The sequence below is a fragment of the Hypanus sabinus genome, chromosome 12, assembly GCF_030144855.1.
Source record: "Hypanus sabinus isolate sHypSab1 chromosome 12, sHypSab1.hap1, whole genome shotgun sequence".
Lineage (NCBI taxonomy): Eukaryota > Metazoa > Chordata > Chondrichthyes > Myliobatiformes > Dasyatidae > Hypanus > Hypanus sabinus.
The window spans coordinates 64,482,277-64,497,146 of record NC_082717.1 but is presented as its reverse complement, the minus strand read 5'-3'; the positions used below and the strand labels follow the sequence as shown (position 1 = coordinate 64,497,146).

At 38.8% G+C, this 14,870-nt stretch overlaps 1 protein-coding gene across 5 annotated transcripts in view; it reads left to right on the top strand.

The window, feature by feature from the left end:
- LOC132402945 (utrophin-like) overlaps window positions 1–14,870 on the top strand; it is a 477,671-nt gene that overhangs the window by 161,755 nt on the left and 301,046 nt on the right. For 4 of the 5 annotated variants that reach the window (XM_059986086.1, XM_059986083.1, XM_059986084.1 and 1 more), the window contains exons 27-30: window positions 978–1,112; window positions 10,176–10,325; window positions 11,287–11,448; window positions 13,500–13,628. In XM_059986086.1, the coding sequence (XP_059842069.1) occupies window positions 978–1,112; window positions 10,176–10,325; window positions 11,287–11,448; window positions 13,500–13,628 (576 nt within the window). The remainder of the gene's footprint in view (window positions 1–977; window positions 1,113–10,175; window positions 10,326–11,286; window positions 11,449–13,499; window positions 13,629–14,870) is intronic. The other variant, XM_059986085.1, reaches the window with a different exon arrangement.

Here is a 14,870-nt window from a genome sequence, read left to right as displayed (position 1 = left end):
TATGGCAGCAACTCAATGCATAAAGGCATACAGACATGGTCAAGAGGTTCAGTTGTTGTTCAGACATTGCATCAGAATGGGGAAGAAATATGATCTAAGTGACTTTGAGTGTGGCATGATTGTTGATGCTAGACAGGGTAATTTAAGTATCTCAGAAACTGCTGATTTCCTTGGATTTTCAAGCATGACATGATAGAGTTTGCAGAGAATGTTGCAAAAAAATTCAGTGAGTGGCATTTCTGTGGGCACAAACACCTTGTAAATGAGAGGGCAGCAGAGAATGGCCAGACTTGTTTAAGCTGACAGGAAGGCACATAAACTCAATAACCATATGTTAAAGTAATGGTTAAGAAGATCTCTAAATGCACAATAGGTCAAACCTTGAATTGGATGGGCTACAGCAACAGATGGTCATACCAGGTTCCATTCCTGTACCTAAATGAAGTGGCCACTGAATTTTCAATTAAATGCACATTTAGTGATGGTTTGCAGGGTATCATGAATTATTAATATGCTTTTTTATGAACCATGATCTTAACTCCAAAACTATTTTTTGCAGTTAGTAGTAATTGATAGGTATTTTGGCAGTGGTTTTATGATAACTCCGTCATTGTGGAACATAATACTGACAATGCAGGAATTATTTTTTCATGCTTATGGTTAAGATAGCCTTTAGTCTTTTGACGCTGGCCTTTCTTCTAGATAACCCTTTCAACTAATAAATTTCTGTAGATGGAAATGTATTCTTCATGTTGGCTAAGAGTATTTCATTGTAGTTATGTCGTAATTCAACTTTGTAAACTCCCACCAGATTCAGTATTCACCAGGTTTCTGTTCTTCCTCTTGGATGACCTTTGTCTATCAGCACCACCTTACTACACCCTGCTGGTCAGGATACTAAAATACACAACAATGTTGACACCTGAATGGATGTTTTTTCCTCATCCAACTGCGACTATTTATTCCCTTTATCACAGGAGGTCTGGTCTTGCTGGTGTGAGTTGCTTCATTACTTGGACTTGGAAAACAATTGGTTAAATAATCTGGAGGAGAAGTTGAAAACCGCAGTAAATGTTTCAGACAACACCAAAGCTGTTAATGAGGCCCTTGAGGTAATGAATTTATTAACCATACTATTGCGGAGCTTGTAAGCAAAAACACATGTTTTAAGTCAAAAAGGTTATATTTCAAATTCCTTTTGCGTATGTCACATAGATCATAATTCTGAAGTCAGTTGTGTGGAGGGTGCAGAGATGTTTCTACCAAAAGTGGTATAAGGCGCTCCTTCCCTCTGCTAGCCTGCAGGTCACCCTTGGGCAAGGTGTAACACCTACTTAACCCCCAATCAATGTCACGCGAAGCCATGGAAGCAGATGGTGGATGGTTGTATGAGCAGCTGATACATATCACAAGTTCTGGCTATGCAACCCTGCTTCCAGGTAGACAGTCTCTGCAGAATATTGAAAATGGCTGGGGTTACCAGTCTTGTAAAGACACTGCCCAGAAGAAGGCATTGGTCAAGACCATGATCACCCACGTCATAGGACATGGCACATAATGTATGAGGTCATAGTACCTTTTGGACAAGGTACTTTGTCACTGTGGCATTGCCATTATCTGGATTTTGTCTTATAATAGGTCTGATATACTGAACAACTAATTAAAAATCAGAAAACAACAAAAACAAATACTTGGTCATTTTCAGGTTGGCTGAGTCCTAAAACTAGTCGTAATTTATATTTATGACTTACGTTTCAAGTGTGAATCAAATTTAGCACAGAAATTCAGCTATGAAGATAATACAATCTGTGAAAGATTTTTAGCAAAGATTCAGCAAACGAGCAAAAAGCTATCAGTACAATGGGGTATTTATAGTTTTTGCTTGGGTAGGTACGAAAGAAAAAATATTTAGCAAACAATTGGAGGTTGAATTACAGAGGGTTTGGTATACATAGAGTATATTTAATGTGGTATATATGAAGTACAGAGGTAATGCAGAAGTCATTTGTTGTGAGATTAAAATGTAAGTAGTGCCTATTGGGGCTTTCTTCAGAATTTTAGATTGATTGGGTTATTAGACAATTGGTAAGGGCCAATAAAAATAAGTTGAGTTTAAGTGGAGCAGTCATTCTGTGATTGGGCCAGTGTAGGAGTTTGAGGTTTTAACGTTAACATGAGAGGTTCCTGTAAGGAGGTATAGGTGAGTAGCAGGTAAGAGTAGGTAAGTTCTTTTTTTAATGGTAGATAACTAAAAGGATACCAAATTACAACAAATTAGTGATGCAGGATCAGGTAATGTGTTGCAGCCGTTTGATGTGGGATCTGGTGGATCCTGATGACCATATCTAGTTGCACGAGGAACTTGAGCTTCAAAAGTTGATGCATTGGAGAGGGGGTGAGTTATTTGGACCCTGTGTTTCAGGAGACAGTTACACCCGTCCTCACGTTAATCAATTCAGATTTGAATTGTGGCCAGGGACGCAAGCGGTTGACTGCAAGTGAGGCACATAGGGGGATCCAAGAGCTAGTACTGGAGGAGCCTCAGCTCTTAAGCTTGTTCAGCAGGTCTGAGCTTGTTGCTCTCTGTGAGGATGAGACTGCTGGCTGTAGGAAAGATGAGCAACTGAACCATGACACTGTGGTTCAGGGAGCCACTCAGGGTGGGGGGGGGGAGGTTTGGAAGAGGAATGCAGTTGGGAAGGTAGTGTAGTTAGGGGCATAGACACGAATCTCTGTAAAGATCAAGAATCCTGAAGGCTGTGTTGTCTGCTTGGTGCCTGGGTTAGGGATACTTCGTCTGACTTGCAGCAGAATTTGGATTGGGAAGGGAAAGTTCCAGTTGTGGTCCACAATATAAGACCAAAAGAAAAAAAGTTCTGCTGATGGAATTTGAGCAGCTGGGTACTAAATTAAAATACATAACCATCAAGGTAATCTTTTGATTGTTACCTGAGCCATATGCAAATTGGCACAGGGTGAAGAAGATCAGAGTGTTAAATGTGTGCTCTAAGATTGGTGTGAGAAAAATGGGCTTGAATTAGTGAGAGATTGGCACCAGTATTGGGGAAAGAGGGAGCTGTTCCAATGGGATGGGCTCCACCTGTACCATTTTGAGACCAGGGTCCAGGTGTGTCGCATATTTGGGGCTGGAGATAAGTCTTTAAACTAAATGGTAAGGAGAGGATGTGTGGTGGGTCCAACAGTTTAGAAAGGTATGGATAAAGTAAAGGGAAGGAGAGTGCAGGAGATGTTAGAGAGGTCTCCAGAATAACTAATAAGACAATGTTTAGAAAGGGAAAACAATATAACTTCAGGCAATGTGGAGATAAAATTAAAAAGAAGGGTGTTCAATACAGGACTGGAGGCAGTATACCAAATAAGATAGATGATCTCACAGCGCAGTTGGAAATTGGCAGGTGTGACGTGTGATGTGTCAGAATTGTGATTGAAAGAAGATCACAGTTGTATCATCCAAGGATGTACATCATATTGAAAGGAAAGGCAAGTGAGCAGAGGGGGTGGGGTAACTTTGTTGGTGAAATCCTGAGAAAGAAGTGACAGGATCAGAAGAAGTATAATCATTGTGAAAATGGAAATTGACACCGAAGAGGTAGTAATGGGGACAGAGAAGCAGCAGATGTACTTAAGTACATACTTTGTGTCAGTTTTCACTGTGGAAGACTCAAGCAAGATGCAAGAAATTTGAGAGAGTCATGGTGCAGAAATGAGTGTAGTCACTCTGAGAAAGTGCTTGAGAAGCCCAAAGTATTGTATTGCAGTGTATTCTGCAGACACTGCTTACAGTGTATTCCTTAGACTCTGAACAGACTTTTCCATCAAGCCAATTGTAGCTGAGTGGTTCAGAGCAGATATGATGTGTCTTATTCCATTCATTTTCAGGAATGACTGAAACTGTTCTGTCACAAAATGCGGTCCGATTTTTACTAAGTGTTCTGGAACACCAGTCCTTGAGAAGAGGCTTTTCAATGAATCAACAGTATGTTAGTTTGTGGTGGAAGCTATTGGGAACACTTCTGGCCACTTTGTAGCTGTATTCTCTTCTACCAAGAAATTTGTACTCATGAATAATTTGGCAAAGTCCTCAGGAATCTTCTGCAGGCCATTCCCAGAGGCGTTTTTGTGGCACCTTGTTGACATCCTGAACAATGCATGGCAAACTGCTTTATCTGCTAATACATCCCAGGCCACCAGATAAAGTTTTGAGCTAACACTTTCGTTTTGACCATGTCTAGATGACCAGCATGTAGCTCCTCCAACACTTTAGCTCTCAGCTGGGATGGAACAACTATCAATCCCCACATAAGGCAACCCCCATGAAGGGCAAGTCCATTCTGGCACTGGTAGAAATGGAGCACATTCCATCCGTTTTGGGTAGCCATGTCGACCTAAGACAATGTGGGGTCTTTTCTGGTTTCTCTTTGGATCATCTTTGCTGTAATAGGGAGACTTTTGATTTGCATTAGGATGAATATGTCAAGAGGAATGTTCTCTCTTGTAAGTTTCTCAGGCATTTCCTTTTCCAAGGGTAAATGGTACAATCCATGATTAGTTGTCATTCTGAATTCTATCTTGTCATTGTGTTGTGATGATGCAAAGGCTATGGGGTATTCATTTCCAACCCTCATGATATGTGACATAATTGCACCCATAACCCAATGTGAGGCATCACAGGCGAGCTTCACTGAACAATGTAGATCATAATGTGTGAGTACAGTGTCTGACCTCATCATTTCCTTTACGTTTTGGAAAGCCACCTCACTCTGCTTAGTCCATTGCCAATGGCATTCCTGATCTGTTGTACTGTGTTCAAGAGGTGGAGCACAATAGCCAGATTTGGCAGGAGCCTATTATACTAATTGACAAATCCTTAAACAGACCGCATTTGTGACATGTCCTTTGACCTTGGGCATCCACCACTGCTTGAATTTTCTCAGCATACTTGATTAAAATCTTGTGCGTTAGTGGTGTGACCACAGTAAGTAATAGTTGGTTGAAAGAATTCACACTTGTTGCATCATGCTCTGATCCCATAATCTAATCTTTATAATATTATCTAAAGAGTTTGGAGATTTTTTTGTCATCCTCACTGGTATCAATGATATCATCCAGATTGCTTGGACAGCTTTGCGGCACCTAGTCCAGAGCTTTTTGCCAGAGTACAGGTGCAGATACTACTCCAAAGATGAGACTATTATAGTGATAAAGCTCTTTGTGAATGCTTATGGTGAGAAACACTTCCATCTCCGTCTGTAGATGAAGATGGAAGTAGACTCTTCTTCCATCTCCATCTGTAGGTGGGCCTCAGCTGTGCACTTTGCTGAAGTGTTTCTTCCAGAAAGGTTTGCAAAGATGTCCTCTATGCTGGGTAGAGGGTATTGATCTACTTTCAGTACTGGGTTAATGGTTACCACAAATACTGTCAGACCCATTCTTCTTGGCTACTGGAACCACTGGTGTTGCCCCTGGTCTCGACTCAAACTTGGAAAGAGTTCCTTCAGTCTGTATGTGATCTGGATCACTGGCTACTTTATCACAGATGGTATAATGAACAGTACGGGCTTTGCAGAACTTGGACGTGACATTTTCATTTGCTACAATTTTACCCTTAATGTGTTTGAGTTTTCACAGTGCCATCCCTGTTCACCACTGTGGTGTCATCCAGTATCTATCTTAATTCACTTTCAATTGGCTCTCTTGTAGGGGAAGTGGCATGCAAATAATGAATGGATCTCCAATCAAGTTGTAGTTATCTCAGACAATCCTATTCCCACAATGCTGATAACTCTTGTTTTTACCATATACAAGCCCAGTGTTGTTGTATTTCACTGTGACAAACATCAGTCCCATAAGTGATACCTTTTCTCCAGTATTATAAGTTCTTACTTGGATATCCTCAGGCTTTAGTTCAGTATCTTTGAAATGCAGTTCAAACTCATTTTGTGGAATAACTGAAACAACTGAGCCAGTGTCCAATTCCATTTTATTTAATTTGCAGTTCACTTCTGGTGTATGCCATATTGCTTGTCTGTTGTTAGTTTTCACACTCTAAATCTCAAGGCTCCTCAATCCTTTGTTGCACTCATCATTTTCAGATTTTTTTCATCAACAGCATGCAGATTAGTACTATTTTTGAAACTGCAACTTGATTTTTTTTTCTTTTTCTATCTTCCCCGTGCAGTCCATTTATTTTTGTTTGCCCAACATGCTATTTATATGTGTCCTGCTTTGTGGCATTTTCTGCATGTTTTGCCTTTAAACCTGCATTGGTCTAGGATATGTGAGCCCCTCTCACAGTGGTGACATAGTTTGGCTGACCAGCTAGGTTTCACTCCTGTAACTCAATTGCATTTCTGACTGCTATTTCCATTGATACAGCGATTTCAACTGTTCTTTTGAATGTTAACTGTGCTCCTATTTGGAGCCATTTTTGAATGCTTTCTTGTAAGATTCCACAAACTCGATGATCTGTCGGTGTATTGTTAAGCCCATTACTGAATTGACAGTGCTCTGGAAATCTCTTCAATTCAGCCATGTATGCTAAAACAGAATCCTCTTTCTTTTGATTCTTAAAGCATTCTGCAATCAACAATGTCTTTGATTCTACATGTTTCTGCATTACTTACAGGATGTCAACCAAACTCATTTCAGTTGGTTTTGTAGGAGCAGTGAACAAATTGTATGCTCTTCCACCGATTACTCAGCAAAACTGTCACTTGTTTCTCATTGGCTATTTCATATGGTTCAAAATGCTTTTGCATCAGCCAGTTATCTGCAGTGCAATCAAAGATGTATTTCTCTTTGATGTAGCCTACCATTTCAGTACTCACTGTTTATGAACCCATGAGTTCATCTGCATGTGCCTTTTTTAAACTTAACTGTCTCTTCCCTTCTGACAAACGTGCTGTGTTTTTTTTAAACTCAAATGTCTTGCTGTGCTTCAGTAGGTACTTAGACACCTCAGAATCGTTTAGAACTTCCTTATTGCCACTGTTAAGTTTTTTTTCTACAAAACATAAAACTAATTGAAAGAAAGTTTGGGTGCAGGGAGATGCATGCCCTAGTTTCATTTTACTTTAGCGAAGCACGCCCTTATGATGTATGCTATTCAAGTATTTTTACATACAAGCTGTAATTAATTATGTAAACAACAAAGAATGATTAATCAAACTATATATCTACAATATTATTCAAATATTATTGAAATGTTAAATACACAACATGTAGGACCAGAAGGCATAGTCTCAGAATAGAAACTTTGGAACACAGGTGAGGAGGAGTTTCTTTATCCAGAGATTATGTGGAGTTCATTGCCACAGGTGGTTTTGGAGGCAAAGCCATAGGTTCTTGAATAGTTTGGGCTTAAAATGTTATGGGGTGGATTCAGGAAAATGTGCTTGAGTGAGAATAAGTATCACCCATGATCGACCAGTGAGCAAACACGATGGGTGGCTTCTGCTCCAGTGTCTTCTGGTCTTAGGTTTTGGTGTGCTCTTCATAAATGAAGAAATTAATGTGCAGACATGGCAAGTAATTCTGAAGGTGGTAGGCAACTATTAGCAGTTGGTGAACAAACGTCAATGAAGTCTTGCTGAATGGGATTTTGAGAATACAGCTACAATACTGTTTGCAGTTTTGGCCTGTTCCTAACGAAGGGTCTTACTTTTGAGATGCTACAATGAAATTTGATTTGTGAAACAAAATGTTTTCCTGTGGAATGAGAGATGAATTCACTGAAACATGAGATTGTGGAAAAGATTGAGGAGAATGAGCCTGAGAGGCCATTTCATTGGGATAGATTGTCAACAACTGAGGGACATAATCTCAGGAAAACGGGTCAATCATTTTAAACTGAGATGAGGAATTTCTTTATGCAGCGTGTTTAATCTTGGGAATTTCTGTGCCTAAGCATTGTTGAGACATTGAAAGTGGATTTATGTGAAGAAAAGGTTTTTAGGAGCTAGGTGCATCATATAAACTATTCAAACTGAATGGGTTTCAGCCATATGACTAACTGCAGCTCCTCTTTCTTATCTCTTAATCAATTGGATTTGTTATTCTGGCCACTTGTGTTATCTGTCTGATCATGGTTATGGAATCTTACTTTCAGAGAAATTTTATGAGGCCGGAGGTGACCATTGAGCACATCCAGCCTGTTAACTCCTTGTCTGTACATACTCTGGTTTCATAGCTCGCTAAATTATTTTTTTAAATCAGAAGCACTGCTTGATATTGTTTATAGATCTCTGCAAGCAGAGGATTCTTGATAGAGCTACTTCAGAGTCATTAACCATAAAGCTAAAGTCGCTGATCCCAGAAACTAGTCTGAAATGTTTATTGCACATTTTCTACCAATTTCAGACTTTCAGAAAATCAAAATAAATGAACATGGGTGCACTATTTCACTTGTGCCCTGAATAGTGTTTTGTACATATTCAATACAACTTCTTTGCTTTTGAACTCAATGAATCACAGGATTGCGTACATTTAACCAGCCCTCAGCATGCCCTGCCTCTTCCAAAGATTTACACACATGTGCAGCCAGGTGAGCTTCATTCTGCAACGTAACAACACATTTCACAACATATTCCTGTGATATTAATTCTGATTCTGAGCTTTTTTCGAACTGGATCAAATGCTTAAATACGAGTTGACAACATTTACAGAATTCTGTTTATCAACCTTAGACCGTAAGACATAGGAGTCTGCTCCGCTATTCCATCATGGCTGATCCTGGATCCCACTCAACCCCATACACCTGCCTTCTCTTCATAACTTTTCATACCTTCTCCAATCAGGAAACTATCAATTTTCACTTTAAGTGTACCCATAGACTTGGCCTCCACCGCAATCTGTGGCAGAGCATTCCAGAGTCACTACCCTCTGCCTAAAAAAAAATGCTCCTTACTTCTCAATTTTGAGGCCCTCTAGTTCTGGATACCCCACCACAAGAAACATCCTCTCCATATCCACTCTATCTACTCCTTTCAATATTTGATAGGCTTCAATGAAATCCCCCCCCCCGGCATTATACTAAATCCCAGTGAGTACAGGCCCAAAGCTGCCGGATGCTCCTCATATGTTAACTCCTTCATTCCCAGAATCATCCTCATGAACCTTCTCTGGACTCTCTGCAATGACCGCACATCCTTTCTGAGATATGGGGATGAAAACTGATGACAAAACTTAAAGTGTGGCCTGACTAGTGTTTCATAAAACCTCAGCATTATCTCCTTGCTTTTATATTCTATTCCCCTTGAAACAAATGCCAACATTGCATTTGCCTTCTTCACCTCAGATTCAACTTCTAAATTAACCTTCTGGGAGTCTTGCATGAGGACTCCCAAGTCCCTTTGCACCTCTCCACTATTGTTCCTGTTGCATTATTGTACATTTTCCAACACTGTATTCCATCTGCCACGTCATTGCCCATTTTTCCAATTTGTGTAACCACCTCCATCTCTTCAGAATAAAATGTACAGCACTGGACTAATCTGCATTAATTTTAATGTAGGAGACCAGCTGAGAGGAATTGTTAGTGTTTTTCTGTCTGTTTGTTTAAATTGAGTTGATTTGAATGTTTATAATAGTATATTAGCTTTTTTATTTTACAGTTTTCTTCATAGTTCGATTCATTATTCACCTTTGCGGTATTAGGAAGCCAATGTTTACATTCTGGATTTCATCAAAAGTTTAACAAGTATTGTAATTCCATCACTTTTTTTGAATATCAAAGTTGAGAGTAATTTACACTCATGAATTGTTTTTGCAGTATCTGTGCTCTTCTGCACTTGAAGGCTGTGATCATCTCTTGTGCCTGTTGAGCTTGTGTGCCATGGTCTTTCGACTGTAGACAGTGTTGTTTTCGGAATGTTCTACCCTGAGTTCAGTGTAGCCCTGAGAGCATTTGCAGTTGTACTACATTTGTTGGTGATTCTATGGTTAACAGTACTTTGTTGCTTGGAAATGCTGACATTTTAATTCACCAAGGTCACGATCTTTTATTTAATTTTGGAAGAGTTTGCTGATTTGTGTCTGGTGAAAATGGTTCCCATGACTTTTACTATCCATTGTTTTTATTTCATTGACTTTTGACATGACTTGGCTGGTATAGCTTTTAAATAATTTTCCTCTGTCCTTCGTTCCCCAACCATCAGTCCCTTGAGTCTGTGCTACGCCATCCTGCAGATAACCGAACTCAGATCCGTGAACTAGGCCAAACGTTGATTGATGGTGGGATTTTGGATGAGCTCATAAGTGAAAAGCTGGAGGTTTTTAATGCTCGATATGAAGAGCTCAGTCATCAGGTAAGGTGGTCAATTGTTGGCTGGTTACCCTAAAAATAAACCTTCATGCTGTTGCTTGTAAGCTCAAAAAATTTCACAGGTATTCAAAGGGGCAAATATTTTATTCTGGCTTAAGCTCCTGTCAAACGTATACCATTGCAAATGATTAAGGGCGTAAGTCTCTTTCGGCTTCCCAGTGAATTATGTGGTATGAATTTGTCAATGTGAAGTTGCTATAAAATAAAATTGACCAGTATTTCAGTCACCATGGAACATTATTTCCCTCTTTGTGATGCATATGCATTGTAATCTGGCCTAAACTTCTCATTTTTCTCATCAGTCAGGTAGATTTAGCTCATGTGGTGGACAAATTGGATACCAACTTTGATTTTTACTGACTATGCCACACCATAAACCAACAGATATTTCTGCCTTTTTGGAGCTGGATTTGCTTTTAATTTCTATTTATTGATTGAGATACAGCATAGAACAGGCCCTTTGAGCCACACCAACCAGCAATCCCCCAATTTAACCCCCCCCTAATCACAGGACAGTTTACAATGACCAATTCACCTACCAACCGGTCTGCCTTTGGACTATGGGAGGAAACCGGAGCACCTGCTGAAGCCCACACAGCCATGGGGAGAGCATAAGTGTACAAACTCCTTACAGGCTGCGACAGGAATTTTTTAATGAATTTTTTTTTATATTTGAAGTCATGAGGCCTTTTCTTTCTGACCAGCACAACATCTTTTCCCTGTAATTATTAAAGTTGGTTTAGTTGTGCTGGTGTAGTTGAATGTTTACACAGCAGTCGGTCATCACTAAAGGTAGGTTTTAGTTTGAAAGCATCTCATTTTATAATTCAATTCTTCGTGTTATGACTGTAGACTACATCCTAGGGGATTCTTCCAGTTTAGCATTGAATAAGAATTCCTTCTGTTAGATTGTTATTTAACCTATTCTGTCATTGTTTATCAAGGCTGTGAATAAGCAGATTTCCCTTGAGCAGCATTTACAAATGTCCCAAGAAAATGAACAACGAATAAATTACCTGCAGGAGTCCCTCGGACAACTGGATAAGCAATTAACTTCATATCTGACAGATCGCGTGGATGCCTTGCAGATACCACAAGAAGCTCAGGTTAAAGACATACATCTTTCCTTGTGTGCAATGAGTGAAGTTTTTGACAAAACTTTGTGGCACTTCAGTGTTTATCATGGCTTGCATTTATGCAGCACCTGAAGGAACTAAAACGCCAAGATATTTCATGCTTAAACTAATGAAGTTTGTATTATGCATGAAAGATTTGGCTTGGGCAGATGACAAAATATTATTTAAAGCATTGGACATAGTGGTTTAGAAATGGAATTGCAGTTTAGGAGCCTTAATAAGTGAAACCGTGGCTGCCAAGAATGAAGTGATTATACTTGGAAATGTCAGAGTGTTGATATCTTGGAGGTTTAGGTGAGGTGACAGAGATGATGCAGGGCATGGAATTATTTGAGAACAAAGATCAGAATTTAAAGATTGAATCATGCCTTAAACAGCAGCCAATGTAGTAGTCAATGTTGTCACTACGCAGGGAGCAGAATGCAATGAGGTAACTTGATCAAGATTTGAATCTTGTTAACATTTTTTTGTTTACTTTTTAATGATTTTGGGTGAGCAGCTTTAATGCTGGTGATAAAATTGAAAGAGGCAGTGGTAAAGACAAGATGCTGGCATACATTGGGAAACTAATCCTGTGCTTTTAAAAGTTGTTGAGGGATAATGAAAATGAAAACTAATATTAGGTTATATTATACTATCCCATTCAGAATGAAGGATATTAGTACCAGGAATATAGTCTCTATGCTGCTCAATTATTGCAGGATAAAATGCAACTCCCAGCCTTGGGCATTTGGTAGCCTTCTCAGCTTGGTTGAAAGATTGTGAGATCAAACTCCATTCAAGAGAATGAATACAAAAATCAAGAATGTCACTGCAGTGCAATGCTGGAGAACTGTTGCCCTGGGATGTTTTCTTGTTGAAGCATTAAACTGAAGGCTTCTCTGCTTTCTTGGTAAATAATATAAAATATCCTTCAGTAGCAGATAAGGTCTTCTGTCTTGCACATAACATCGATAAATGATTTTTGACCTGAATTATTAACTTTTCAGCCTGAACTGCTGAGACTATCCAGCATTTACGATGTTTACTTCAGATTCTCAGCAGGCACTGTTTTTCTGATTTGTTTTTCATTTACCATTACTAAAAACAAATGATCTTGCCATCATCCCATTCTTGTTTGTAAAACTTGAATGAAAATTGGCAGCTGTGCTTTTTGTCAGAGGTTAGGTGAAAGGATCATCTGTAAAAGTTTGGGGATGATGCCATTTGCAAAAGGTGCTATATAACTGTAAGCCATTCTTTTTACCTTGTGCAAATTGAAATTTATTGATTGTGTTTGTCAGATGAGAATGCTTGCATGTCTAAAACCGGTGTCCTCAGCTTTTGTGATTAATTACACTGTCTTTATACATTGTCCTCGTGGCTTTGTAGTTCTGTAATGTACCTGACATGGGTATTTGTGTTTACACCCAGCTGCTTGAAGCCATTATCACTCTGAGGCAATACCTCTTCTCTTGTATATATTTATGTAAATCTAAGTTAAATGTTTCACAAATTATTGTCCCTCCATCATGAGATCAGACTTAGAAATGTTTGCTGCTGATTCTTTTCCTTATCTTCATTCTCGTTAATGAACTGGTCTGTGCCCATTTGGAGCAAGATTTCATGAGCTGATGATGAGTAAGTGACTTTCATGCCAAACAAATATGAGGCAATCCTCACCACGCTTTACGAATATCTTGCTCAGTTTTGACCAGTTGTACTGTATGATTCCTCAGCACACCAGAAAACAAAAGATATGTAATTGATTTAACATATTTTAGCTGTAAATAGTAATGGAGTAGTCTTAAAAAGAAACAGTAATACTGTTCTTACTTGATGAATTTGCATCTTGGTGCTCAGGTTGTGAAGAGCTGTATAATTCACCAGCAGGAAAGTGATACCCTCCCTGATTGACGGTGCCACAGCTTCAAAGCATGCTGGTTAACACAGCTTGTTAAAAATAAACTGACTATTTCTCCAGAATCTTTCAATAAAGATGTTCACAGTGTGATGTATGATCTTTTCTGTATTATTACTAGAAAATTCAGGCAGATATTGTAGCCCATGAAACCAGCTTGGAAGAGTTGAAGACCAGTAATGTGGGAAGTCTTCCATTAGTAGATAACAGGCCCCATTCTCGAGGTGGCACTCAGTTGGATTTGCTTCAGGTATGAGTGGATTTAAAGGGACACATTGTTTATGGTTTTTAACAAGTGTCCAGAGACCTCGATTATTCTGGAGACCTAAGTTCCTCGGCAAGGCAGCTGGAAAATTTTAATTGTTTATTAGTTAAATCTGTGATATGAAAAGCTAGTGTCAGTGAAGATAATTGTAAAATGGCTGGATTGTTGGAAGAACCCTACTGGTCCATTAATTCTCCAAAGAGATGGAAAATTTGCTGTCCTTAGCTAATGTGGCCTTTGTGTTTCCAGAACTGCAGCAATGTCATGGACAGAAAATTTCCCACTGAAATATTCTAGCAAGTGACTGAGTTCACAGGCAATTACAGATGACCAATAGCTCTTGCCTTTGCCTGTGATACCAATGTCCATTGAATGAAGACAGATGGACTTAGCTTATTGGGTTTTTGGAAATGATGACTACTGTCTTAGTGAAGAGTGCGAATCTTTCCATTGCCTTTTTCTCCAAAACTATAAAGTGTAGGAATACTGCTGAATATTAAAAATGGGCTGATAGGAGAAAAAGTAATGAATTTGTTAATTGGGTGGTGTTCTCTTTAAAAAGCTATCAATTTTAGATATCCCATTCAAAATAATAATTGTCTTCTGACAATAACCATTGGTGAATTTTGTTCACAACTATATCTTAAAAGTTACGTGTTGATGTTTGTTTTTTGCCTTGATATATCTATTTTCTGCATTGAATTACCATGGCTGTGTTCTCTACTTGTTGAAAAGGAGTTTTTCATTGGATTTAAGTTGTAGATCAGGATAAATTTTGCCAATCTGCTGCAAGATGAAATTTTAAAATATAAATGGAAAATGCCAGAGATACTAGGCAGGTCAGGCAGCATCGGTGGAGAGAGAGGAACATTGTTAGCATTTGACGTTAAAGATATTTCTTGAGTTCTCTAGTATTTCGTTTTTAATTTGCTTCTAGTATTTATATTTCTTTAATTTTAGATTGAAATTGTTATATTTTGTTTCTTTTGCAATGCTGGTTTATATCAAGTTGATATTTTTACCACTAACATCTCTGTCTATATCTTACTTGTGTGTATCTCTATCTCCCTGTGTCTGTTTCTTCAGGCTTTGCTGCATTGAGGACTGTAGACGGTACTTGTGGTTTTTCCTTTGATTCTTGTTTATCCTCGTCATCTTATGTGTGCAATTTTTTTAGTAGTATATTCTTAAAACTGTTATTATTTTCTAGGCTTTAGTTAATAAAGC